This window comes from Armigeres subalbatus, chromosome 3 (assembly GCF_024139115.2).
Source record: "Armigeres subalbatus isolate Guangzhou_Male chromosome 3, GZ_Asu_2, whole genome shotgun sequence".
In the NCBI taxonomy this organism is placed as follows: domain Eukaryota; kingdom Metazoa; phylum Arthropoda; class Insecta; order Diptera; family Culicidae; genus Armigeres; species Armigeres subalbatus.
Window position 1 is genome coordinate 157975690 of NC_085141.1, and position 27986 is coordinate 158003675.

A 27986-nucleotide genomic window follows, 5' to 3' on the forward strand; every position below is an offset into this window, starting at 1 on the left:
ATTGGGCAATGTGTTATTAGTTAAGTGTTTCGATTGTTCGGTATTGAAATAAAAGAACTGATTTACTTGCAACCCTATCCCAGTGAATCTTCTTCACAACGATTGAGGTCGACGCGAAGCAGAGCATAATCCGTGCTGGATCATAATAAATGTACTTGAACTCACTGAGCTTAACGGGTTGCGACCCGATTGAACTTTATTATTCTAAGCGGCATTAAATAAATGTTACTAGCACAATGGCAATGGCACGTTACCCTTATATTTACACTATCAGCCGGGAGACGGTGGTCCATGCTTAGTTTACTCGATCTATTATTGTAGTATGGCTATGGGTTGCGTCCCACTTTCGACGTCGACCAGCAGCATGAGTTCCTTTCACTATCCTCGCGTCGTTCAATGCTGGTTGCCAGCTGACCCCGACACGTTATTGTCTATTTATCGGGGACGAGTTCCCGCGCGGATTTCCAGCTCCAAAGCCGCCGATCACGTCGATAGTTTTTGGATTTGCGATACTGGGCATCGGTGCCGTGGAGCCAATCGAGCGCGCCCCAACCGCCGTAGCATTGTGTGAACCTGTGGAATTTGGATGGTATTTTTATTGAAATTTGGAGGAAATGCTAGACACAGCTACGAAATTGTTGCATGGTTTGGAAAAAAAACATGTGTTGTTTTGATTTCCAATATTTTTAATTAAAATTATTTACGCCCAAGTTAGTGCTGTTTTTTTTTGAAGAGCCAAAATAATTATAATTTTTCCGTGTACTATCGATGAATTCAAATTCATTCAAGTAACGTACACATGTTGTAACTCATTGTCATTATTATTAGATTTGAACGCAACATAAGAGGAGTAGTTTTGCCGAATCGTTTTACTCTCGTTTTTGAATATACTTCAGGAAGTAGATAACATATTATATTATTCTACCTGCCTGGAGATATACAGTCTTCACATAGCTTTGAGATCCAGCTTGTGACGCATCAAACATCATGATTTTATTTCCATAGCGGTGCTCATCCCATTTCTTCGTATTATTCTCTCGAATTTTTGCGTTGCTTGACTGGCAATTTGAGATTTTTCTAAGCAGTAGCGCTTTTCACTTGGTTATTATTTTTCAACACAAATTGAAATCTAATCTCAGAGTGAAATCAGTAGTGATTCAGTTTCATTCCAAATGTTCGTCCACTATTCTAGTTTGTTTTGTGTTCCATTCATGTGTTCCATTCATGTTTTGACCCTTCCTTCGGAAGTGTCTATAATTTCACTTTGTATGCGTTACGCAGGTGTGTTACGTATTAATCTATCAAGAAATCTCGTGAATTAATTTATAAAATGTATGGTATTTTAATCAAATTCACTTTGACATTGAAAATATAATTATAACAAATGATATAACATGGAATTATGTCTATTTTTCTGATTTGTTTCAAAGAAACAAATGATTTTAATTGAGGAACATATAGGAGCATGTACAAAAAATCTTCTCAGAAAAGCAAAAACGTAAAAATTGAAAGGGATTTCAAAAATTTCTTCAGTGGAAGCTAGATAGCAAATGTGAGCATGTTTTGAGACACTAATAGATCACTTGTATGCATGTATGTGTGCGTATGTGCGCAAATTCTGAAATTTACTACCATACAAATCTCGCTCATTTTTAAGGTATTGGACAAGTTTAGTTTTACCAAATTAGGCATCCATAAGGCAAAATATATGTTATTATTGAACGCTATTGAGTTTCGCTCAGATCAATGACTGATTTAGTTAGATCTGGATTAATTAATATCGAGGTCTCTGGAAATTACGAGTACAATATATGCAACCAGCGTTACGATAGTTGCTAACCATGTCACAATAGTTATTCAATCCGACGAGCGCCTTATTGATAGGCAGCATGAAGTACAGTACGTTATCATTCGTTGAGTTGTCACTCAACCCATGACATCCGCCTTTGGGTAGGCAATTATTTTGTCACTTTCACGGTAAATCGCCGTGGGAAGCTGAGTAGTTTTATTTCGTTTTAAATACTGGAGTCTGGAAAAAATTTCCTTATAACTAAGGAAGGGTCAAAATCTCACTGTAGGTGGATTAATCTGGGTTTTTAAAAATTTCAATTAAATGAAATAATCATTAAAATGGAGATAGAAGAATCATTTTGATGCGAAGAATTGCACCGTAATTGTAAAGTGGATTGATCCGTAGAAAAAATGTCGCATAAATATATCAAAACAATTGAACAATACTTGAATCTCGTGATTCAAATCTGCAGAAAATAGAACTGAGCGTTATACCAGTTTTAATTTTTTGACAGTTGATTGGTATAAAAAATTAATCTAGAACAGCTACTGGGAAAATTAATGTTTCAGATTCATATTCAAAACGACATCACCGAACTATTTTAACCACTCCTGATTTCACTCTCAGGTCTTGATTGTTTAATGGAAAACACTGAAAAAAATATTATTACTAGTTTTACTGGAATTTAGATAATTTGAAGTACACTCAATTACAACTTATCTTTTGGATGCACAGCTCAAGTTTTGTTTTAAAATTGATACTTAATTTGAGTTTGCTGTTTCAATTCAATGAAAAAAAAAATTAAAACTAAGTTGGATTGCAGTAACAGGTGTGTAAAACTGTGATGTGTATCAGAGGTAAAACGTTTCAGTACAAGCAGCCATGCTGAAGATGGCTGGGTTCGGCTTCCGGTAAGGGCTAGGAAAAAGTGTTATGTCTAGGAAACTCGAGAAAGTTGTATATTAACCTGCTCATTATTTTTATAATTAAAATTTTTTTTTGGTTGAACGGAAAAGGAAAATGAAAATTATCGTTATGGCCATTTTATGTAAGGTCGAGTGCAAAATAAGAATGGAAAAGATCCTGATTATTAGTTTTTCGAAATATTAAGCCGGCTTTCTCAGAAAAGATTCTTTCAGCCGTACACCCAACCAACCACTGTTAGATTTTCTAACAATTGTGTATAAGAACCTACCAAAACCTATATAAGAACTGGGCATATGCGAAATTGTTATAAAAGCTTGCAAAATAAGACCTCAATTATACAATATTTGTATAAGAATCTAGCATTTTCGTATATGCCCAGTTCTTATACAAGTTTTGGTTGGTTCTTATAAATAATTGTTAGTAAATATAACAATCACCGGTTGGGTGTAGTAATAGTCTCCTTCAGCATGGTTTTCCTTTTATGGCAGCGCATCTTACCGCTAGGATTAGTAAGTCAAGTGAGAACGATAGTGGAAATTGTTAAATCTAATAAAAACCCTCCCAAAGATACCACTTAAACCTGGTTCAATCACTGCAAATACCATTATTGACTCATATCGGCCCATCCTATCCAAAGTTCTTGACCCTCGACTCGTTCACTTACTTCAAGTGGTGATAATCGTGCCTCTCGCTGCTGCCCAGCACTGGCAAATGGTACCCGGAATGGGTCGCCAAGGTGTCGTGCATCACGTACGAGAACCAAAGCAGCGTCGTTACGAAGTGACTCTTCATCAGGCCGATTCCCAGCATCGGTGGGATCATGCTGCTAAGAATGTGCTCGACCGGATGGGCGTACATGGCGGCCCACGCAACCGGGGCGCTGAACTCGTGATGCTGCTTGTGCACAATCCGATACAGGAACCGGTGGTGCAGTGCCCGATGACTGTAGTAGAAGCCAACCTCCCACAGGATGATGCTAATGACGAAGTCACGTACGATTTCCAACGCTGAGGGAAGCGTCCGCACGTCGGGATACGCGTTTCGGGCAAACAGATGAAAGAGCACATAGGACAGGGGCAGACCGATCAAGAACTGGTTGACAAAAGCGGTTTTAATGATCTGGAAGTGATGCAGATAAAGAGAAGGCGAAGGTTGAAATCATTTCAACGAACTGTAATCAAATTAGCAATACCTTCTTTAAATCACTCCAGCTGAGCGGTTCATTCATTCCCGGTTGGGTTTTGTACTTGCGTAGGAACCGAGGGCGCCCGGTGATGTCCATCATTATGTAAAGTGATCCCATTAGCCAGTAAAACGAGTACACGTACAGCGACTGGTACCACACGTAGAGCAGTTCCGGATCATCACCTGGTTGCGAAGAAGCGAAAGTTGTCTCTGGTTATGGGAGGAATGCAAAGTGCATGGCTTCTGTGTGTGGACAGCCAATGTGTGCGCTAATGATTAATGAGAGCGAACGTAAAAGTCATAACGTATCTCATAACTTTGATTTGTGCACCGTGTGTAAATGTAGAACCAACACCCACATTTCAACGTGAGATAGCGCTGCTATTTGTGCTGAAGCAAAATATTTGAAGTGGATACTTACAGCATTGGTTTGTTTTTTGATTTATTTGAACTCATTTGAATTAGATTAAACAGTAGTCGATTGCTCGCTCATTGTTTGCAATCCTTGAACTGACTGGCGACAGTAAGATTGAATTTGTTGTTGATTTTGCACTAGAATTAAGTTTAATTATCTGCTTGAAATATGATAATAAAATGCTGATATCTGTACTAATATAAATTTGATATTACAATAATTCTAAAGCTGTGTTAAGTAGACTCCTGGTTAAATGTTTGTATAGCAGTCCTGAAAAAGTCGATAAATTTACTATAATTTATATTTAGTACATTGACGCGTTTTATTGAAATAATATTTACTACCTCTATTTCGTGGTTTGATAATGCTTCTAATTTTCCCTTTTCTTCTTCTGTGTTTCAGGTAAATGTTCAAGCTCAACAGCAAGGCAGCCATAACTTATTATGATGAGGAAAATATCTTCTTGATATGGTATGTTCTAACCAATCAACTTTGGTTTGTTTATTTATATTTTGAGCTTACTTTATCATCACTCGTGCCTGAAAGATACATATTCACGAGTTCAGAATCGTTTCATTGATATTTAAAAGCGAAAATTTTGTCTGGCGATGTTAAAGGACAAGCCTCCCGACATCCAAAACTAATTTCACTCGCGTTTTCGAGGGCACCCCATTCGATACGGAAGCAATATGCATGTACTGCATGTACAACTGTCAGTATTATTATTTCAGCTTTGCTGCGTCACAACATGCAGAAATAATATAAATGACAGTTGTGCGTTGCTTCCGTATCGCATGGGGTGCCCTCGAAAGCGCTAGTGAAATTAGTTTTGGATTCGGGAAGCTTCTTCAGGATACTGGGTTTGCCGTAGAGCTGGGCGAGCTCGTGGTTCATTCTTCGCCGCCGCACACCGTCTTTTTTCACACCGCCAAATATGGTCCTAAACACCCGTCTCTCGAATACTCCGAGTGCATGCAAGTCATCCTCGAGCATTGTCCATGTTTCATGTCCGTTGAGGACTACCGGTCTTATCAGCGTCTTGTACAAGACACATTTGGTGCGGTGGTGAATCTTTTTTGATAGCAGTTTCTTCTGGAGCCCGTAGTAGGCCTGACTTTCACAGATGATACGCCTTCGTATTTCACGACTAACATTGTTATCAGCCGTTAGCAAGGATCTAAGGTAGACGAATTCCTCAACCACCTCGAAGGTATCCCCGTCTATCGTAACACTGCTTCCCAGGCGGGCCCTGTCGCGCTTGGTTCCGCCCACAAGCATGTACTTTGTCTTCGACGCGTCCAGTCCAACTTTTGTTGCTTCACGTTTCAGGCGCGAAACAAATAAATTGACTGGATCTGTTGAAAATCGTACCCCGTCAGTTACACCCGGCTCTCCGCATGACACCTTCTAACGCGATGTTGAACAACAGGCACGGAAGTCCATCACCTTGTCTTAGTCCCCGGCGCGATTCGAACGAACTGGAGTGTTCGTCTGAAATCACAGTTTTGCACACCATCCACCGTTACTTTGATCAGTCTGGTAAGCTTCCCAGGGAAGCTGTTCTCGTCCATAATTTTCCATAGCTCTACGCCAGTGGTCCTCAGCATGCTTAGTATCAAGGGCCGTACAGCAATTTTGAGCTATAGAAGCGGGCTCCAGTAGGGTAAGGCACACAGAAATCATCCTCACCCCAGTTTTTCACACCTATTTTAAATTCTTAATTTCTTGTAAACTAGTTGTGGAAAAATGTTAAACTTCAAGTTTTCCTTAATGTTTCAAACAAATCGTTTACGAGAAATGAAGATTTAAAATTGGTGGGCGAAAACTGGAGTGAGGGTGATTTATGGGTGCCTTACCATATTATATATTGCAACATTTGTTTCTTAGTTCAGATTGCATATTACATATTTGCATCTTTTTTAACTAAAATATTTATCTGTAAGAATATTTCATTCTAAAGGTTTTATCGCCGTTGCTGACTTTTAGTCTATAAAACCGTTTTTGTAGAAGCGGACTTGACATGAGAATTTGTTTCTTCGTCACGGTATCTTTTAGACTCAGTTGGCAAACAGTATTCTAAACTTGATCATATGTCAACCGATTCTGTAATTTAGATCTTATGTTTTTTGTGCTAAAGATTTTAACTTTAACTTGTCGTAGCAAATAACGAAAGAAGTATCTACTCAGGATGCTGAGCAGAATTCGTTCAAGATTCTATTTTGAATCCGTCTGGAATTCTTCACAAAATCCGCCTGGGATTCTAAACAGAATCCGTTCGGGACTATGAACAGAATCCATTTGGTATTCTGAACAAAATACGTTCGCGATTATGAACAAAATAATTATTCTCGGGATTCTAAGCATGGAAAAAATCTTGATCTCGTTAAATATTTGTCGTCAAAGGTCAAAGGTAAAATTAAAATGGTTTTGAGACCAGAATTCTTTAATGTCAGATCTAGAGATTGTTACCAACAACCTGGCCCAGTATGGAATACTTAAGAACCAATTATGGCTAGGCTTGTTTTATCCAATTCTTTTGAATTTGTTGTAAATATAACCTAAACAAACTAATTCAACGGTAAATTTAAAATACTGTATCCCTAATTCGGCATCAACATTTAAAAAGAGCGAAACTGCTTTTGTAAACAAACGCGTCTCCCATCGATGGTGAACTAATTTGTGCCCACCAACGCAATCCAGCGCCAGTTAATGATACCGTTTTGCTTCGAATTGCCGGACGCTTCGAAAGCCGGACACTTCAATTGTTATTTGACTTTATTCACCATCTTAATAAGTATTTCTTGGGTTATCAATGCAGGGAACGATTCTTGGACTTGAAACCATTCTAACAAATGTAAGTAATTCGTGATTTGTGGTAAAAACTTGAAAATTTGAGGTAAAAGTTGAAAGCATGTCATAATCAACGGTGAATTTTGTTTTCTTTAGAATGAAGCTTAAGACTCAACATTAGAATAATTAAGCTCATATTTTCTATATTCTATCATTTGCAAGGGGTATTAGTAATTTATTAACATAGTATGGCAGCACTCTTTGTCATGAATTAGAGACATTGCTTGGGAATTCATAGCCTTTTAATTTTTATTACATTTTCTTTGTGTCCGGACTTCGAGGCAAGTTTTTACAATTGCTTCGATTTCCGGACATGCTGAAATGATGTTAAATAACTGTTCATCAGTTAAGTTAATTGAAATCAAATGATTCGTAATGAGCAATCATAGTTACAATTTCATTAGATTTGAGTTGCTTCACCCCAAAAGGAACATTGCTTGCTCTCAGCTTATTGATATATACTTATACACATATTGTAAATTGTATCACTTTATTAATTGTACACAAGTAGCAAAACTTGCCTACAGTTTCTAGTAAAGGTTGTCTTCAAATGTATTTTTTTAAACCATTCACATTTTTGTAAAAAAAAACAAGTTCGTAAAAGTAGCTTTTTTAACAGAATTGTATAATAAGACGCGTTGTGAACGACTCCCGTCAAATAAAAAAAACTCAACATTTCTCGGACACGCCCGGATTTATCAATCCGCATGAATTCATTAGGGGAAGAGGCCCCAAAACGCTATCTTGTTTAACTGATGCATAATGTAAAAATACCCATGAATAGTGTTACAAATAAGACAATAAAGCTTTGTTTGCTTAGCTAGGGCATATTGCCCCCCCTTCCCCTATTCCAATCGCTCCTTTCAATCCTTGATTTCCAAAAGCAAACTGAAACGGATTTCAAAAAACACCTTATTACCACTAATTGCAGCTTACCCACGTTGAATTTGAGAGGTAGTATTGAAGAAAATATTTCATTACTCACAGACACGGCAAATGTCAAAAAAGCGTTCTACCTTGAAAGGGAAGAGGGAGGAAATTGTATGAAATTATTAGATTCCCAATGTTGTATATTGCAGTTAAATGCTCCCGCTTGGTTTCAAATGCTGTTTTTGATAGTCCTGGTCAATCTCGGAGCAGAAACTTCGGATGGTACACACAACCGGGGGATGCCAGATTTCCATAAATTTGTATATCGAAATTAATTTATTGGCTTTTTTCGGTGATAATTATACTACTCAAAGCGAAAGGGAGTAGATGAAAATAATGAAGATACAGATTCGATTGACACCGCAAGCGAGCGGCAAGTGTGAAATGAATAGAAACTGAAGATTAGCAGAGGGCCATATGAGAGAACAAACATTGTTGAAATCGCTGTTATTCTGCCTAACGTCCACCCAGGAACGGCTTGGATAGTGACGTGGTGATCACTGTACCAAGACAGGCAGAAATAACAGCGATTTCAACCTGCTAAAGTGCTGTTCGGCAAGCGTAAACAGTTCTATTGATTCGTGGCATATTTTCAGAGATTCATACAAGAGACCGCTAAATCTCTTCACGCATAACTCTCGCAAGCTCATACTTCGCCCAAATTGTTTGCTGTATCCTAGTTGTCTCTGAACGGATTGAATTGGCTATTTAAAGATCAATATAGCCAAACTCGAAGTGTCCGGAAATTCGAAACAAAAGTGTCCGGAATTTGAAGCATCCCTTATACTGTGTCCGGATTTCGAAGCACGCGATGTTCAATGTTTTCGATTATATTAGCTATTTCGTGCATACAAAATGTCATTTTCAGTACACTACAGCAAATTCGATAAGTTAATCTTGAGAGTGTGTGTTATCATTCAGTGTCAAGTACTTAATTCCGTTTGTAATATTGAACTGAAAATTTAGCAGTGCTTAGGTGTCCGGACTTCGAGTCGAAACGGTAGAAGAGAATTCGCTGCTTCCAGTGGTTTTGGATCGAATGACGGGAGAAGCTTTTGTTTACTAAAGTAGTTTCGCCCTTTTGAAATGTTGGTGCCGAATTGACAATCGGTGGTTGTCAATCGGATCAAATGGGAAAATGAAAGAGGAGAGCAATTGTGGAGGCCTGGAAGGAAAAAGAGAAGAAAAAGGGAGTGGAAGAAGATTGAATAGAAAAGCAAAGCAGAAAAACCCTGATTGATCCACTCCCATAGTGCGATCTGGCAAATTTTCAATAGGAAACAATGGGAAACGATTCTCTACATCTACAACTTGTTGCAAGCAAATCGATCCAAGATGAATTCCTAAAACATGAGTGAGTTTTATCAGAGTGAACATAATATGGTCGGAGTTCTGCCAAACCGCACCAAGCGGCTTTTTGACTGACTTGTGATACAGTACATTTGTTGTAGGATTTCATCAGTTTTGAAGCTGAGGGATATCCGATATGACTTGCTATCAAATAAATCTGCTAAACGAAACCTTGGGTAGGGTAAAAGACCCAATAGTGGAGGAACTAAGCACGTTCCACCACTATTTGTTGGTTCGAATCAAGCCTATACTTCATTTCACTTACCTCAAGGGTGCATATGGAAGATTATTAATTATATTTGATCCGAAAGGGGTCCTGATTGCAGCAGCATCCATCATTGTTACCTAAAATGGTACCTCCAATTATTGGTGCAGTGTTCCAATAGTTGTGGTATTTTTTAATTCGTGTTCCTATACCTCCACATGCCAGATTTCGTTCCATTTGCTTGATGAATTCTCGAGAAATGATGAAATTGGTGTTTCATTTGTATGGAAGCCCTCCTTTCCAAAGAGGGAAGGGGTCTCGAGCCATCTTAAGAACATTCCGCGGCCCCAAAAACCTCTGCATACCAAATTTTACGCCGAATGGTTCAGTAGTTTTTTATTCTATAAGGGTCAGACAGACAGGAATTAATTTTTATGTATATAATAAGATAAGATTTTATATTCCTATTAAAAATTGGCATCGGACTATTTTTTTAGGCCTTTGCCCCAAAACGATTTACTCACAACAATTTGCATTGGACGCAAAATCCTGCACCATTGTTTCCTTACGAAAATTGGTCTGATCGGGATCAGAAGGTATGGCCAAAATACTAATTTTAAACGTGTATAGCACCTAATATCACTATTATGGCACTTATACTCATCCAATTTGCTCGCATCAAGTTCGATGGGAGTTGTTGAAATGAGTTTAATTAATTGTGAATAATGGGCTTTTCCAACAATAGGGCTATTTTAGAGTTTTCTTATTTGCTTCTTGACTTTTAATCACACGAGCACCAACACCGCTGGATGGATTAACCAGGGTTTTTTAATTGCTTTTATTTTCCGTCGACCTATTTCCTTCCGAAGGCAATCACCGACCGAAGCCAGGAAGACGACTCCTCTTGGACTTCTCTACATATCGTACTCATCAATGCATTAGCCGAGATCTACAGCTTTTATTCCTATCCGATGGAAGGTGTGACCATTAGAGTGGTTCAAAAAATCGATTTTGCTCTACAGCGCTCATTTGGTTCTTTATCATGTTCTGGGTGTTCTCTGAGAATTTGAGCTTATTTGGATTAAAACTGATTTAGCACAAGCCGTTTCGAGTGTGCATGCAAATTAGTGTGGCGAAATTTATCTCTATACTGATAATGACACTTTCTCATTAGGAGCAGGTTAAAAGAAAACCTAAAGCCTGTCCACGTTAAATTTCGGACACCCTGGTAATGTCCTTTTGATTTGTCGCCATTTTATCAATTTGGACGTATTTAAAACATGCTGGAAGCAGCACATAAATCAGACAGATTCAGATGTCATGTAAATTGATCGTCTCAGTGATTTTTGAAATTTTTTAAAAATCCCATTTTAAGATGGGTGTCCGAAATTTAACGTGGACAGGCTTTACATAGCTAAAAGTAATACACAAAAGCTTTCACTCAGCGAAAACCGTATCTTAATTAATCGTTCCAATCATTAATAATCGAATTTAATCTATACCGTGGTTTTCTGGAGCTAATTGCGTAACTCCCCAACAGGCAACATTGCTGCTCGTGGCGCGAAAGATAGCACACACAAATTTAGGCTACTATGTTGCACTGCACATTTCAGTGATGCCGTCAAAGAAGTTTAACGATCATGACTAAAGATTCACAACCTGTATTAAAATTGATTACTAATTTTTGGGGCGATTAATCAATATGTGGGTTTCGCTGAGTTAAAGCTCTTGAGTATTCCTTATAGCTATGTAGGTTTTTCTTTAACCTGCGCTTAATGGGGAAGCGTCATTAACAGTAAGTAACAGTAAATAATGAAAAAATAAATTTCCCCATACTTTTCCAATACCCCATGCAAAATTGAAACGGCTTGTGCTAAATCCGTTTTGATCCAAATGAGCTCAAATTTTCGGAGGACACCCAGAACATGATAAAGAACCAGATGAGCGCTGTGGAGCAAAATCCATTTTTTGAACCACCCTAGTGACCATACATTTTCGCCGTAGGATTGTCACGCTTACCATTCAACCAGCACACAAAACAGCACAGAAAAAGTGTGTTCTTCAATCATACCAAAAGCGAAAAATAGGAACAAATCTGTTTCAAATCAATTAACTTATTACCCATTATACTTAAAATTGAAGGAATAACAATTTAAGTAAAAAAAATGTACAGATTTTAAAAAAGCTTCCCTATTTGCATTTCAAGAGGGCACCAGTCAGTAACAGCGCTTCACAAGTTTGTTACAAAGTATGGAGGCTACGTCGAAGCAAAACAATCCCAGACATCGTTCCTTGGAAAGCAGCATTCGATAGCACATCCCACATTTCAATGGAAAATAACACGATTTTTCGACGCGTGTACTGGACTTGATTCGAAGAAAAAAGAAAAATATCGGCAATCCGTGGAAGCTCATCAATTAGTATAAAAGCGAACAAAAAGTGTCCCCAAGCAATGGTGCAATTACTTGTTTTTCTATCGTTAATCGTTGCTGATTTTCATCGTAAAACTGATGGCTCGAGGCTACCAAATAATTGGCTTCGTGAATAATACACTTGTTTTGGTATGAAACAAGTTTAATTGTGTTATGTCTAGTTAAATGTAAATTGCTGTCAATTCTATCGTATAAAAGCGAAAAAAGATTATAGTCCCTTCCAAGATCACTGTCTACAAGAAGAAGAAATAACTCATGTAGGAAACACGAAATCAATCTACCTAGGCCAATACATCAGTAGATACAATTTTTCAGTATGTTGTTCAACTAGCTGTATTATATATATAAGAAATATCAATTAAATTCAAAGTATGAAAAAGTAACATAGACAACACAGCATGGTATTAATTAGTTATTGAATAGCAATGCAATAACAAGCACTGCGATGTTTCTGAGCCAATTCAACATGTACCTATGCACTTGTCTATCACTTGTCTATCATAGCACGAATATTTTCGAGCCCATAGAAAAGTTCCCAGATCAGACCGGGATTCTACAATATTGGATTTAATTTCTATCACTTGAACACTCGTCCGTTTGCGTTTTGTACAACACTGTCAGAAACAAGGAATAGTTTACAAGATAAATTAATCTACATAGGATACAAAAAAAATAGATGCTCTGAATGATATGTAACATGTTGAAAAATCGTAATGAATCATTACTAATGTGCAGTGATATATCCCACTAAAAACAAACATGGGATCGTATGAAGGCAAATATAATCATTTAATTTTAGTTTAGATTACATTTTCGTATGTTTTCTGTAGTTATAACCAAATTAACACTTATGATAATTATATCTTCTTATCCCTTATCAGGAATAAGTTCTCGTGCTGATTTAAGCCCCAATAACCTCTGATCGCGTTTGCCATACTTGGTCTGGCGGAAGTTTGCATCAGTGCCATGCACCCAATCCAGCAGACCATTGGTACCGAAGCATTGATTGAACCTATTGGAGAAGACAGTCGATTGCGATTTCGAATGTATTAGTTCAATGCCAGCGCTTTTTTGATAATGAAAAAACTCACTTCAAATGATGATAATCGTGATACTCCGAGCTCATCAGGAACGGTAGGTGATAGCCGGAATGCGCCGTCAACGTGTCATGGATGACGTAGTTAAACCAGAGAGCCGAAGTCACCACGTGGCACTTCATCAGTGACACTCCCAACATCGGAGGAATCATGTTGCTCAATATGTGCTCAATGGGATGTGCATAAATGGCAGCCCATGATACCGGTGCGGTAAATTCGTGATGTTGCTTGTGAATGAACTTGTAAAGGTACTTGTGATGTAGCAGTCGATGGCTGTAGTAAAATCCGATTTCCCACGTGAATATGCAAACGATAAGGTCCCGTACGACGGTGGTCAAAGGTGGAAGAATGCGAATATCCGGCATGTTTTCGTCGTACGACAGATGAAATCCGATGTACGTGAGGGGAGCCCCAATGACAAACTGATTGAACAGGACCGTTTTGATGATCTGTTTGGATAGGTGCAAGTTGATATTTGACCTCTTTGAGACGTAATGCGGAACTTACCTTTTTCAAATCAGTCCACGTGATCGGTTCGTTAACCCCGGGTTGCGTTTTATATTTTCGAAGGAACTTTGGTTTTCCGGTAATGTCCATAATCATAAAGAGAGCACCCATTAACCAGTAATGCGAGTAGACATAAAACATCTGTACCCAGATGTACAGGGTAGCCGGATCATCACCTGTTGGATTTTTGAGAATGATGGGTGGTTTGAAATTAGTGATAACACGAAAGCTCCGGATCGTGCTTGGCACATTTTATTGGGTTTCTGTCATGTGAGAACTACCACCAATAACCAACAAAGCATTATTATATGTAAATTGTGCAATTAGGCATAAGCGCATAAGTGGAGAGTCAAATTTTCATAAAACATTATAAAACATTAAATTGTTCGACAATTCACACATCTCTTATCCAGATGTCTGCTTTACCAATGCCAGTACACTGAAATGCTTAATGCAAATATTTCTCTGTTTACATATCATTTTACGGACCCATGATAATTACAAAGGTTGATTGTATTATGGATATCTCTCGCATCAGATGATTGTTGCCTCGTAAGAAATTACTTTGGATTTCCAATCTGTACACAAGACATTATCCTATCCTACTTTCAATATGACTGGTACTAATGTTCTACACATTTGGGTTCATTAAGTAATAAGTAATAAATGTGTGAGAGATAAAAACGCACATTAATGCTTATAGCAATAATATTGTACACTTCCGGCCAAAAGTTTGGGTTCACCTTCGAAAAATATAGGCAAAAGTATTTGGCCGTATTTTCGCCACCTTACATCCGATTTCGGGTATGGTTAGCTGTGAACGGAGAGTGAACCCAAACTTATGACCGGTTTACCATATAGTGAATGAACCCAAACATTTGGCCGATGTATACCATGCACTTGAGTAAACATTTTGATTTTTTTAAATGAAACAAAAATTTTCCAACGAAACTTTATCAATGCTTCTCAAAGATGATTAAAATTGGGGTCGGTTCCACTTTTTATTTAAAAATTTTTTTTTGAGAAAAATCATCATATTTTTACAACATAAATATAAGAAAAATGTGTATCTTAATGTAAAATTTTAGCACATAAAAAATAAAGATTGTTAGTTTAAGATACCTACGATGCTAGATCTACTCATATTGTTTGTATTGAGCTAACAATACCCGAAATCGGATGTAAGACGGCGAAAATACGGCCAAAAACTTTCGCCTATATTTTTCGAGGGTGAACCCAAACTTTTGACTGGGAGTGTATATTTGTTTTTACCTTGATTAGTCGGTTGGAAAGTTCCGAATCTTAGTGCATGGTTTTTGTGTTGTGATGCACTCAAACCTCTTTTTAGGGCACTTCTCTATGCGGCACATCATTTTACGGACTCCTTTTTACGGCACGTGACATAGAAACAATTTTAATCATTATTGAGTGTAAGTAAGTATGAGTAAGTTCTAGACGGTTCCATAAAATTCTATTCTGATGGCTCAAAAATGGTTTTTGAAGCCGGTCCTGTTACAGCGATCTCAGTCGCAATGGGAAACTACCCAACGGTGTTCAAAGCGAAGATTTTTGCTATAATGAAATGTACTAATGTCTGTCTTGAGAGGAAATATAGATATGCGAATGTTTGCATTTTCACGGATAGCCAAGCGGCACCCAAAGCATTGAGTAGCTCTAAATGTAGGTTAATACTTGTCTGGGAATGCATTCTTTCATTGCGAAAGATATGCCAAGAGAACTCCGTAAATCTGTACTGGGTTCCGGGACATTGTGGCATTGAAGGTAATGAAAAGGCACACGATCTGGCGAAACAAGGTTCAAACACACAGTTTATTGGCCCAGAACCTTTCTGCGGTATATCATACTGGGCCATTAAAATGGAATTGAAATCCTGAGAAGCACAAAGGTTGATGACCAACTGATTGGTCGCCAAAAAGTGTGCTCAATCAAAGAGATTTATAATTCCCAATGTTTTGAAGGTAGGGTAAAACGTCCTATCGTTGTGGTATGCCCTAATGTTGCGGTAGTGTTAAAGTAGTCCATTCTGAATATAATACCATTGAAAACAATTGTGGGTACGCTAAAACTCTTCGGATTAACGACTAGAACAGCTTTTGTTTGACAAAATTCCGTTCAAAATGATGAAAAATCAACGTTTTTCGTTTAAAATTTGAATCTCTTGAGCCTAGTATTGCGGTAGTGCTAAGGTCCAATACAATACCGCAACAATAGGACTGACCTTCAAAAAATATCGCAACGATAGGCAACAGCGTCCTATTATTGCGGTAGTTTGTTTTTATTGTGATAAAAACAAAACAACATAAGTTCAGCACAATTAACGTAATATTTACAAAACTATAGTTAACGAGCATCCTATTCAACTACTACAATGTGGAAATCGGCCAACAGGTAATTTTCGAAGAATTTTTGTAATCAATTTTGTTTTGACACGGTGCTTAACCCCTCCATAATAGGTCGTTTTACCCTAATGAAAAGGCATTGAAGGTAATGAAAAGGCAGACGATCTGGCGAAACAATATATATCGCAAAACGCACTTAATATCCCAGAAAATTCTTGGATTACCTGGAATGGAACACATGTTAAAGGCAGTCCAATTTGATTCATGAATCGCTAGTAACATTGATATATGGGCCATGTCAAAAAGGCCGATAGATGTTAGTTTACGCGTAGTGTCCTGAAAACCTTAACTCCAGTAAATTGTAAATTCTTTCAAGATCTGGAACATGTTATAATAACATATCCAATCCAAAGACCTGGATTGCTTAGTTATGGATCAGATTTAAAACTGTCCAAAGAAGTGAAATAAGTGGAAGTAATCATCAGATTTCGAAAACAAAAGTTCCATTAGCTGAAAATTTTCTTGTTTGTCAAATTTGAGCTTAATTTAACATGGTTTGGGATACCTCTAATCGGTAAAAGTTATTTTTTTCTCATATAAAAAAAAGCATTGAAAATAGGTCTCCAATCAAGTCCAATCGAGCCCAAATTTGGCCTGAGGGTATACCTATTTTCGGCTAGAATAAAGTTTGCGCAATGTCGGGTTTTAGCATTCTATAAAAATAATCAAAATCTAAAAAAAAAAATAAACTTGAACAATATCAGATTTTGAAGTTTTATGCATTTTTAAGTCATCTAGCGTCAAAAAAATATTTTTTTTTTTAAATTTATTTTTAGGACCTTTTAACTGTAGTTATTTAGGTCCATAAATCGATTTTCGATTTTACCAAGAAAAGTCCTATGGAAAAAAATCGTGGTTAAAAATGTTAAATCATTGGTCGAGCCAGCGGTTCTCAACGTGTCTCAGGAGGCACATTTGACAGAAATGCGCAATGGCTGATGTTGTATTTTAAATATAACAACAAAACACTAATCGATAAGAAGGCCTTCTTTACGCAATAATTATGTCTGTTGCCTATACGGGTGAAACGATTTTTTTCGTTGAACAGATCAGATCTGGTTCTTTCACTTCAATGATCCATATTCTTTTTACCATAAGAATCAGCAAGTAGTAATATATGTTTATTCTTATTGTGCACGTTAAGAGACACACTTTTTTTTACTTTACTTTCAATTTTATATAGGGTGAGTACAACCTGGAAAAACCTGGAAAATTTGGAATTATGATGTTTCAAAGCAACTCCTGTAGGAACTTCCAATCAATTTTCAAAGAATCAATTTTCAAAGGAATTTTCGGATGATTTTTTCAATTTTTAGCGTAATTTTCCAAATTATTTCTGGAGGTAATTCGAAAAGAATTTCCGAATGGATTTTTAAGGAATACCCGGAGGAGAACCTGAAGGGATTTTCGAAAAAAAAAACTTTAAAGAAATTGTGAAGGATTTCTATTAAAGGGATTTCCAAAATAATTCCCGAGAGAATTCCGAATGGATTTTTCAAAGGAATCCCTAGAGGAAAACTCAAATGAATTTTTAAAGGTATTTAAAAAAAATAAAAATCCTTAGAGAATTTCTAAAGAATTCCTCATAGGTAGTCCGAAATAAATCTCCCAATATTTTCGGATAGATTTTAATGGAAATCTAAAAAAATGTCCGGAAGTTCTAAGGAATTCCTAAAAGATTGAGTAAATAAAATGTGTAGGAATGTCGGAAAATGTTTCTGAGGAACTTTCTGGGGGAATTTCCAAAGAAATGCCTGGAACAATTTTCTTCAGCAATTCCAGAAATAGTTATCGGAGAAATTCCTGAAGGAGTTAGCAGTTCGCATAAGAATCTCTAAAGGAAATTTCCGAATGAGTTCCTTAAAATTCAAAGAATTTTGGAAGCATTTCCTGAAGATATTTCTAGTAGAGGAATCTGGTACTTATACGCTAGTGGTTTCTTTACTTTCTGAGTTTCTTATTTGGTTCTATTTGATGGCTTGATGCTCTGGACAAAGTTTCAGCCGAATCGGCCAAAGCTTGGGCGGTGCAAAACTCGTTGGAAGTTAATATGGAAAAATGTATGGAGAAAAATCGAAAAACAGTGATTTGCATTTAGACTGCAGACATAATGCAGGCGTACAAAAAAAATGAGATTGAGCAACGACTGCTACGCGCACATAAAATTTAGCGCACGCGAGTCTCACGAGGCTTGTGCACCTCACATTAACATTGGTGAGTCGCATTGAGACATCTCAATGCGATCAGCTCATGCGCTGTTTGCCATGGCAAACCTTTGCAAACAGCAGCGAAAGTGCGTAAAACAGCTTGGGCGGGAATTAATTTTCATTCAATAATATCGTCGCCTAAGTAACGCCAGCTATGCATTCCTAGCGCATGAGATGAGTCTCATGAGACGTACATTGAGACACGCTCACTCAGTTATTTTATGCGCGCGCTAGCTTCTCTCGTCGCACAGAATCGGTGCTACGTGAGCTTTTGTAGCTCATGGCACACTGTCTCATCTATGTCACGAGAATTAAGAGACTCTGATTTAGAGAACACCATTTACGCTATGATACTCATACAGTTCTTGTAAACTAAAATACAGAATGTTATGTTGAAAGCCGCTAGCAGTTCGGAGTTTATCCGGCAAAGTTTTAAATATTTTACTGGAGTATTGCATGGGTAACAAAAAATGGTAACTTGGCTTAGAAACCTCGCAGCTAATAACTGTGGAAGTGCTTAATGAACACTAAGTTGCGAGGCGGCTCTGTCCCAGTGTGGGGATGTAATGCCAATGAGAAGAAGAGCCAGTTGGTCGTCAGATCCCAACCCGACCACATAAGCGAAGAGATATCGCCACTCGACTTCAGTACATTCAAAGTTAATTGAGGATCCACGAATTGAATTAGGACTTTTCTTTCCATAAGGACCTTTATATATAAATTTCTGATGAAATTTTTAAATAAATTAAATAAATAACAGATTTTTATCTAAAATCCGCAATAAAATCTGGTAGATTATCTTTGAATAATTTGTAACGGCAGGAGGACTTGTGAAGGAACTGATTTTGATCTGATCAATTTTATGATATGATGGCTATTTTTGTAGGGAAACATGATTTTCTTAAGTTTAAGCTTCATACCGGGTTTTTGATTTGCAAAAACATTTTATAAATCTAAATTAAACTTTTAAAATAAATCTAAAATCAAACTTTTTTATAACTAGAAGTCAAATACAAATTAAATAGTCATTCTTTCCTATGAGCTTCCAAGTGCATTTCCACGTATCTAAAGGGTTTATAAAGGTACACTGTCTAAAGGTAAAGATGGCAAGAAGAAACAAGATAACCGAGTTCAAAACTTTTCATACATTTCACCGGAGACACCGAAATCAATGAAAGTGCTTCCATCTGTTGCACAAAAACTCAAGCATTAATACTATTTTTGAAGGTTTTTGTTTATCGTGTATCGAGAATGTAAATATAAAAAAAGAACACAAACGTCAGTTACACGGCAACACAATCTGTGTTTTTTTTGTTTCTGCAACGAGATTGATTCGTGATTTCTCTTTAGACATATTTTTCTGATAGCTCCTTACTTTTTTCTTTAAAACTCTGTTCTCCTTCTCCACAATAACAAGTCGCTCTATAGATTTAATAACTCGTTCCACATACAATGCGTAATCATGATCATGGACCAAATAATTATCGCGAGCTTTACCGGCCCAGGGCCGAAAACCTCATTAATAAAGATAATAATATTGCCGATATCACCAATTTGAAGAGTTATGTGTAGATTGTGATTTGCCCGCTTCTTTTTCTCACACCCACTCTCATTTCGGGTTGATCGATTTTTGTTATTGAAATTTACCCAATTATAACCCATTACTCGTTAGTCATATGTAAGCGTGTACACTAAATCAATTCCCGCCATGATTTGACGTCTATTTGTTTTCAGATTTAGCACTCACACACAAATATTATACACGGAAAATCAAACTTTTTTGAGTGTATTGAGTGTGAGAAAAAGATGACTGTGAGAAAAAAAATCTCGCAGAACTCTTATAAAGTGCAAAAAGCGCAATAATACTTATCGTTAGTTAGGTGTGTTTCCTGATCGATGTCAACATTTCCCAATTCAACTTCTGCAGCAACATCAATTCCGTTATCCTCATATTCGTGGCCTAAATCCATCGAAGTTGCTTCTTCGCTCGATGAAACATATATTTCCATCGGAGTTGATATTACTGCTGCAGGATTAACTGGTAAGAGCGATGGCTAAAGCTAAAATGGATTTAATAGCTGGACTTTGTTATCATTGAGATTTATTTCTGTGATTTGTAAAAGCAGAGTTGGCGAAATGCACCGAGCAGATTTGACTGCTCTTATTGATACCCGGGTTTTAACAAAACTCGGTCCAGGGTCTCACATCCTTAAACATAATTTATTATACGCACTTCATTAAATGAAAATAGGATTGGTAAAGATCTTGCCAATTCACTTTTAAAGAAGCTGTTTTTGGCCATCGTCTTGTATGAGTTGTTTGCATGGTGCTCAGCTGTTATTGTTTTATTTTATTGACATTTCTTCAAAAGATGATCGATTAAAATTAACCGTGTACTAGTTCGGTTTTTGTTCACTTGGGGCGCTTATCGTGTCTCCGTAAAATCATAGAAGTCGGGTATCTTGTTGCTTCTTGCCATCTTTGCTAAAGGGTAAGGTACGGGGTAGTAGGTAAGGGGGAAGTGGAAAAATCAACTCGAAATATTGTAATGGTACATACATTACAGTTTTTACCACACCATAACTGTATTGTTGACACTAGTGCTATGTTCTGAAAACTCAGATGTGAATATGGACAATAGACCTCTTCATGTTTTCAAAAAGTACCAAAAATTCAACCGATCAGCCCAGAATCAAAATTCTTATGCTAAAATAAACCTTCAGTCAAAATTTCAACTAATTCGGATAAACTTGGCTTAAGTCGATTTTTGAAAACATGAAGAGGTCTAATGTACATTATGTGGAAGATTTTGATTTGAAAAATGTATTGGAGGTAACCACTTTCCCTTCGATGGGACTCGAACCTACGACCCTCAGTACGCTAGACTGGTGCTTCAACCAACGCTACAAAGGACCTCCGTCGTAGAGGTGTGCGCCGGTCCAAAAATCGACGGCGGCGGCGTTTGTCAGAATTTTGGTCGGCGGCGGCGGCGTTCTCGGCGTTACGCCGAAAGCCATTTTAACCGGCGACGGCGGCGGCGTGAATCAGCGTGGTGACGTTCTCGAAGATTTTTTTTTTTCATTTTTTTTGGGATATTTCCAAGACATCAACAGGAGCATCTTTTCCAGATTTTTTTTCTCCAAAATATTCATTTTTGGAATTTTTTTTCGATTTTCCACAGGAACTACTTTGCAGCTCTTTGTAATTCCCAAGAAAAATTATTTGGAATTTCAGGGGAAAATAATTCAAAATTTGCATGTGAAACTTTTCAGAATTTTCATGAGAAATTGTTCTAAATTTTGTACTCCAGAATACTCAACAAAATATTTTGTCAAATTTACACTGAATATTTTTCGGGACATCCACGGGAGACTCTAAGTAGTTTTTACGGGATACTCGCTGGTGTTTTCACCAGAAATTTTCCGCGGGAAATTTTTCAAAAAGAGAAAATATAATTGGCAAGAGATTTTTTTCAAATTGCCATGGAAAGTTCTTCGGAATTTTCCAGAAGTTCCACAGAGTGACTACTACTTGGAAAACCCGGAAAAATGATGTAAGTATTAGAGTATTTTTTGACACAATCAGGGAACTTTCAAACATAAAAAACAACAAATATTTTGAATTGAACCCGTGTGGCTCGTGGTTCCGATCTATGGACAAAAAACGTTTATCCAGCTTCAAAGGAATATACCTAAAGAAAGCTAAGCATTTATTCGGGAAATCAATTAGGTTTTGCTTCTAAAATCTTCTGAGAATTCGCTCGGAAACTCTACATGAATGTACATATTAAAAAATATATAATAATTAAGGATTCAAGGCAGTTCCTGAAAGAACATTCGAAGAAATTTCTGGATCAATTTTCGAAAGAATTTTCGAATGGTTTTACATAGGAATCACGTGTCCTAGGAATTATAAGAAAACTACTAAATTATGTCTGGGGGAATTTCCAAGATAAGTCCTCGAATAAATTCCAGGTGGAATTTCTAAAAGCCAATTCAGGAGGAATTTCCGAAAGGATTTCTTCGAGAATTCCCGCGGTAGAACATGAAGAGGTTTTCAAGAAAATGAAATCTAAAGGAAATTGTGAAAGATTTCTGCTGAAGAAATTTTCGATGGAATATCGAATGGATTTTCCAAGGAATTCCCAGAACAATTTTCAAAAGAATTTCTAAAGGTATATTCGAACTAACTCTCAAAAAAAAGTCAAAGAATTCCTCAGAAGGATTCCAAAATTAATTTATGAATAGATTCCCGAAGGAATTTCGAAATCGATTTCTATGAAAATTTTAAGAGAACTTCCGAATGTTCAATAGAATTTGTAGAAGAGAAACTCTCTAAAAATGACCGAAAAAAAATCCGGAGAAGTTACTCGAAGAATTCCTCAAAACAAATATCGAAAATAATCTCCTCTAGGAATTCTAGAAATAATTTCCAAAGAAATTACTGAAGGGATTCATTAAAATTTCCAAAGAAATTCGTAAAGAAATTTCCGAAGGAACCTCCAAAGGAATTTTCCTGAAAATATCCAGAACAATTCCTTAAGGTGTTTTCTAAAGCTTTCGTAAATAAATTCTCGAAAGAATTCTTAAACAATCCCCAAGGATTTCCCAGTAGAGCATAAGTATTAAAACGCTAGTGGCGCTGTAACCATTAAAATTATTTGGCTTCAATAAGCTTAATTTGGCATATGTTGTCTATCATGTTGTAGTGTATGCTTGGTTACATCAACAACATCGGTTTGACCCTTATACTACCGGTTTTTTAGCTGCTATGTTTGAGCACAATTCCATTTGACTTTTTGTCACTTTTGAGTTAACCCAATGAATAGGGTTCATTTCTTATGTACTTCCATAAATCATAATAAAAACTGCGATTTTGTATGCCCATGAGTGACAAAAATACCTAGACATAGTTCCATATTGAAAGTACCCGCATAACAAAATTTACATGAACCAATTGCTCAAAACTAAACAATGTTTCGATCAAACTAAATCGCTTTTCGGTAATCCAGCGAATGATGAACAACTTAGCAAAATTTCAGAAAGATACGAACTTTTTCATCATCTGTATTTCCGAACGAATTTCTAAAGAAATTCCTTAAAACATTTCCGATGAATCTGATATGAGCCAGTCGTAGGCTGAAAATCTCATTAAAAGACATTAAAATTTCCGAGGAATGTGTTAAAGGATTTCGTAAAAGAATTTACAAAGAAATCGTCAAATGATTTTCTGAAAGAATATCCGTACGAAGTTTTTAAGGAATTCCCGAAGAAAGTCCCAAACAAATTTCCAGAATAATTCTTGAAGAAGTTTACTAAAGTTCCACTAAAGAAATTACTAATTAAAATCGATCGAATTTTCGAAGAAATTTTAAAAGAATATCTTCAAAAATCTACAAAGTATTTAACGAAGGATATCCGAGCAGCACACATGTTGGAGAAAAGTTGAAGTAACTTATATGCAACCAAATTTGGCCACATTTGAGTTGCACCAACCAAAATCAGTGTGAATTGTACTACTCGGGTACCTAAAGGATTTTTTATGGAATTCTGAAGGAAGTTCCTAAGGAATTTCTGAGGGAAATTTTTTCGAAGCAATCCTTAGAATGTCTCTTTGAAGGAATTTCCAATTTCATTTCCTGGAGGAATTTTTAAAGGAATACCTGAAGGAATTTTTGATTGAATGATTGAAGCAATTTCTAGATTAACTAATTCACAAATCAGGGCCATAAAGCAAAACCATGCAGAAGGTGGCTTGGTTCGATTCCCGATCAGGTCTAGGAAATTTTCGGGTTGGATTTTTTTTTACCTCCCTGGGCATATAAATGTATCATCGTGTTAGCCTCACGATATATGAATGGAAAATGGTAAGCCGGCTTAGATAAACCGCTCATTTAACAACAGTGAAAGTGCTTAATTAACACTAAACTGCGAGGCGGCAATGTGCTAGTGGGATATGCAACCTCTGCCAATAAGAAGAAAAAGATGACGAGAAAAAATGTTTTGAGGCTACCGTCAACTGGGGGGAAGATGATCATTTTTAAGACAAAACATGAAATAACAATGTGTGTTTACATTTTAAATCGAAACAAAATTTTCAAAACATGTACTGCTATTATTTGTATGAATGTTGAATTTACTACGTAAAGAAGTCTTCGAAGTCAATATTTGAAACGAAAATAGTGTCATTTATGACTATCTCTCTCTTTCTTCCACAAAATACATTTTCATGATTATAAACGAAAACTCAGATTTCTACCTAGCGGTAACATTACTTGAACGGAGAATATTGTTGACTACCGTTTCATAAAAAAATTGCACTTTGACTGATACATCAAATGATCATCTTCACCTCAATGATCATCTTCCCCCAGTTGACGGTACCAATAATTTCTTTTGAAAACGTGTTTCGTTTGACTTGTTTATCTTGATTATTTTGCTGCAAAACTCTGAATATTACACGTTTGTTTTTATCTTAAAATTAATGTAGAGTACCTGAAAAAAAACTGAAAAAAAAAACTGAAAAAATTAGGGAATTTTGTTTTTACAGTTGAGTAGGCACCTTGTTCCACTAAAATTCAGAATTTTTGAGTGAAATTTTCGAATTTTCACGGAAAATGTACAGTATTTCAACGAAATTTTTTTCCGGAAGGATTTTGGATTTCTACGGAACCTCCCTTGTATCGTCTATAAGAAATTCTTCAAAAGTTCAAATGGAAAACATTTAAAACAGGAAAGGGTCGTCGACCAAATAACTTTGGGCTAGATGGACTTCGGTCAAATGATTTGCTTGGTCAAACTACATATTCAGCCTAACAACTTTCGGCTTGTGGCTTTCCTCCAAATTACTTTCTGCCAAACGACAAAAAATATATTTCAGCGGGAAATTCTTCGCAATTTCCACTCACAGTTTTTCACTTTTTACTAAGAGGTTTTCGGAATTTCAACGGTAATTTTCAAGGAAATCATTGGTATTTTCACGAAAAATTCTCTGGGGTATCAACGTGATGATGGGGAGATCATTCGGGAAATTCTACGGAAATTCGACTGAATCTTCAAAATTTCCACGGAAAATTCTGCGGACTTCTTCAAATTAGAATCGGCGTGGAAAAATATGGATCAGCGGCGTGGCAACATTTTGAACGGCGGCGCGCCGATGCAAAAATGCCGGCGGCGGCGGCGTGCCAAAAACTGTCGGCGGCGGCGGCGTGGCGCGGCGGCGCACACCTCTACTCCGTCGGCCTTTTCGCAACTTAGCGGCTACTGAATGAGCCTGAGATTCCCAAATTGGACGCAAATCGGAACATAAGCAATTGACTTTGATTTAACTGAACCTGAGTTGCGTGCTCTTGCCTATGCAATGCGGTCAGGTCTGAGCACTCCTCCTATAAAAAGTTCATCTTTATGTGCACTTAGTGTTCGAGAAGGAAAAAACGGTCTTCCCTAGCTATTCCAAGAATTCCTTGGGGATCTATTCCGTTAATCTAAAGAAATTACAGTCCAACCTCCATGAGGCAATGTTAAAGGGACCATCGAGTCATGTAAATATCGAGATAAGGAACACAGAATCGATGGGAAGCTCTTTGAAGGGATAATCACAGTAACCTAGAAAATATTTTTATATGGCATAATTTGCTTCCATGAGTCGATATCGAGTCATAGAACATCGACTCATGGAGGTTTGACTGTATTGAACAAAAGATTCTCAGATAAATTACCGTTTTAATTTTAATTATATGTCACCACTCATCACAATTGAAGGTCAAAGTAACTTGGGGTTTCCACTTACCCCATTCCACTGGGGTTAGTGGAAAAACAACACCTAATTTTAAAATCTTATTTTATAAATTTTGAGTGACCAAAACGGTATGAATTACCACACAGTTGGTACAAATGTGACTGTTTTTGATAGCTCATAATGATTGATTACATTATGGGCTAAACTGATTTTATAATTTAAACAAGAACTATCAAATTTTCTTTTCCACTTCCTCTAGTGTTCCTTATTTGAACTACGGAACGAATTCCCGACGAAAAGACCTAAGGGGTAGCAAAAGTAATACCAAGACCTGAAAGAGGACCACACAACAAAAAGGTTGAGAACCGCCGAGATGGAGGCATCCCTCGGCCATGACCGATTAAGCACATACGACATTTTGCAACAGATCTGCACAACTTCAGAACTATTGAGACAGCACTGTGGTCTGCATTTGCCGATCAGATCGCCAAAACCGGAATCATTTAAATAAGCTGTTCAATTTGGGTCAAGATCACTGTCCACCAGTAGGTTGCCACCAACGATCCGAGCAGCTCTGTCTGTCTGTCAGTCCACAATAGGGTAACGATGGTATTTTGCACATCTGAATATGTTTCGGACTTTTGGTTATATTTTCTTCAATTTGTTACAATAATATGATTAGAAATGTGATTATGAAAGAGAGTAAACAGACACATAATTCCTATTTATTTGAAGAAAGCTAAGTAGAAAAACTCGCAAAATATTGCCAAAATTCCAAAATAGGGTATCTGTTCCATTACTATTAATAACATGCTCCTATATCAATAACATTCACAAAACACACACTTTAGGCTCAATTTGTGTCGTTTTTTGTTGTTATCCGGCGATTGAAAAAAATCACAAAAATGAGAAATAAAACAATTTGCGCACCAATTCTTTGTTTTAGAATGGTATTGAATTGGGTATGAATTCAAGCAGCAGTTCCCCTTTATGCAGATGTCCAAAATACATCATTTACCCTACACTTAACTGACTCAACCAGTTCAGACGCCCGATTGGTTGGCAAATTTTACCACAGTGCGCGCATCCGAAGCATCACAATTCGCATACGCATCGTAAACCCATCATAGACGATCCAAACCAGGTTGTAACCAGGTGGTATGGCGTGTGGCAAAGGTGATTCGAATACTCAACTAACCCGAACGAACTATCGGAATCACTCAAATGCATAGCAGTGTCGAAAAATAAATGCACAAACGCGGTTGGTAGTCACGCGATTTTTTTTATGTGTTCTTTCTCCGTTTTTCAATGTCATCTGCTCGTTGCGGCTTCACGTCTCAGTTATTCGGGAACAAAATACAATAAACGCACCGTACACTATGACTTCAGTTGAAACACACATACGATGATTCGTAATTATACTTCAGGTCATGAGCTTTCATGCTTCGATTGCTAGAAGCACAACAGCCTAATACGCGGAGAAAATACTTGTCTTTCGACATTTCGACACTTTTTAAAAACATGTCATTTTGGAATGACCCATATATTCCGGTCTCGATCAATTATCGCTGGAAGATGTTGACGATGATCATCAACATATGGATAACATCCCAACTAGCGGACGACCGAAAAGTGCGTCATTTACTTACCGACCACGTCCAGGAAAGCGTCCCATTTCTGCTGCAGATAACCTTCACTTCGAGAAATGTTGTAATCCATTCCTGCTGTAGAGAGCGTTTAAGTTCCACCTCGGTACAAAACCAACGATCGCCACAGACCAACTGCTGATGGGTAGCACCGCAATGTTATTCTGATTTAATCGAGCCTTTAGTCGTCGATTCGGTGCACGAAGATAAGATTGTTTCATATTTTTAGTATGTATGTACATGACGGTATTCTACACACTACTGGCTTGAGTTCACTTAGTCCAGC

The 27986-nt window shown here is 37.1% G+C and overlaps 2 protein-coding genes across 11 annotated transcripts in view; one reads left to right on the forward strand and one right to left on the reverse strand.

Moving 5' to 3' along the window:
* Positions 1-27986, forward strand: part of LOC134220566 (signal peptide peptidase-like 3) — a 149900-nt gene that overhangs the window by 35409 nt on the left and 86505 nt on the right. The window lies entirely within an intron of this gene.
* LOC134220569 (fatty acid hydroxylase domain-containing protein 2-like) lies at positions 166-27966 on the reverse strand. 2 transcript variants are annotated; one of them, XM_062699665.1, is made up of 4 exons: positions 27704-27966; positions 3912-4087; positions 3384-3838; positions 166-573 (listed from the first exon to the last, which is right to left on the reverse strand). In XM_062699665.1, exons 1-4 carry the CDS (start codon positions 27771-27773, stop codon positions 432-434), a joined length of 843 nt encoding a protein of 280 aa, XP_062555649.1. In that variant the 5' UTR covers positions 27774-27966; the 3' UTR covers positions 166-431. The 2 variants fall into 2 exon arrangements, with proteins under 2 accessions (XP_062555649.1, XP_062555647.1); XM_062699663.1 differs by lacking the exons at positions 166-573; positions 3384-3838; positions 3912-4087 and adding exons at positions 12852-13098; positions 13178-13632; positions 13691-13866 and having other exon boundaries at positions 27704-27956.

What these genes read in the sequence shown, in the direction of transcription:
- LOC134220569 (XM_062699663.1), bottom strand. Translation starts at nt 27,773, where the DNA reads ATGGATTACAACATTTCTCGAAGTGAAGGTTATCTGCAGCAGAAATGG. An exon ending in CGCTTTCCTGGACGTGGTCG is followed by an intron (nt 13,867 to 27,703) that starts GTAAGTAAATGA and finishes AAAATCCAACAG; the next exon opens with GTGATGATCCGGCTACCCTG. An exon ending in CGTGGACTGATTTGAAAAAG is followed by an intron (nt 13,633 to 13,690) that starts GTAAGTTCCGCA and finishes CTATCCAAACAG; the next exon opens with ATCATCAAAACGGTCCTGTT.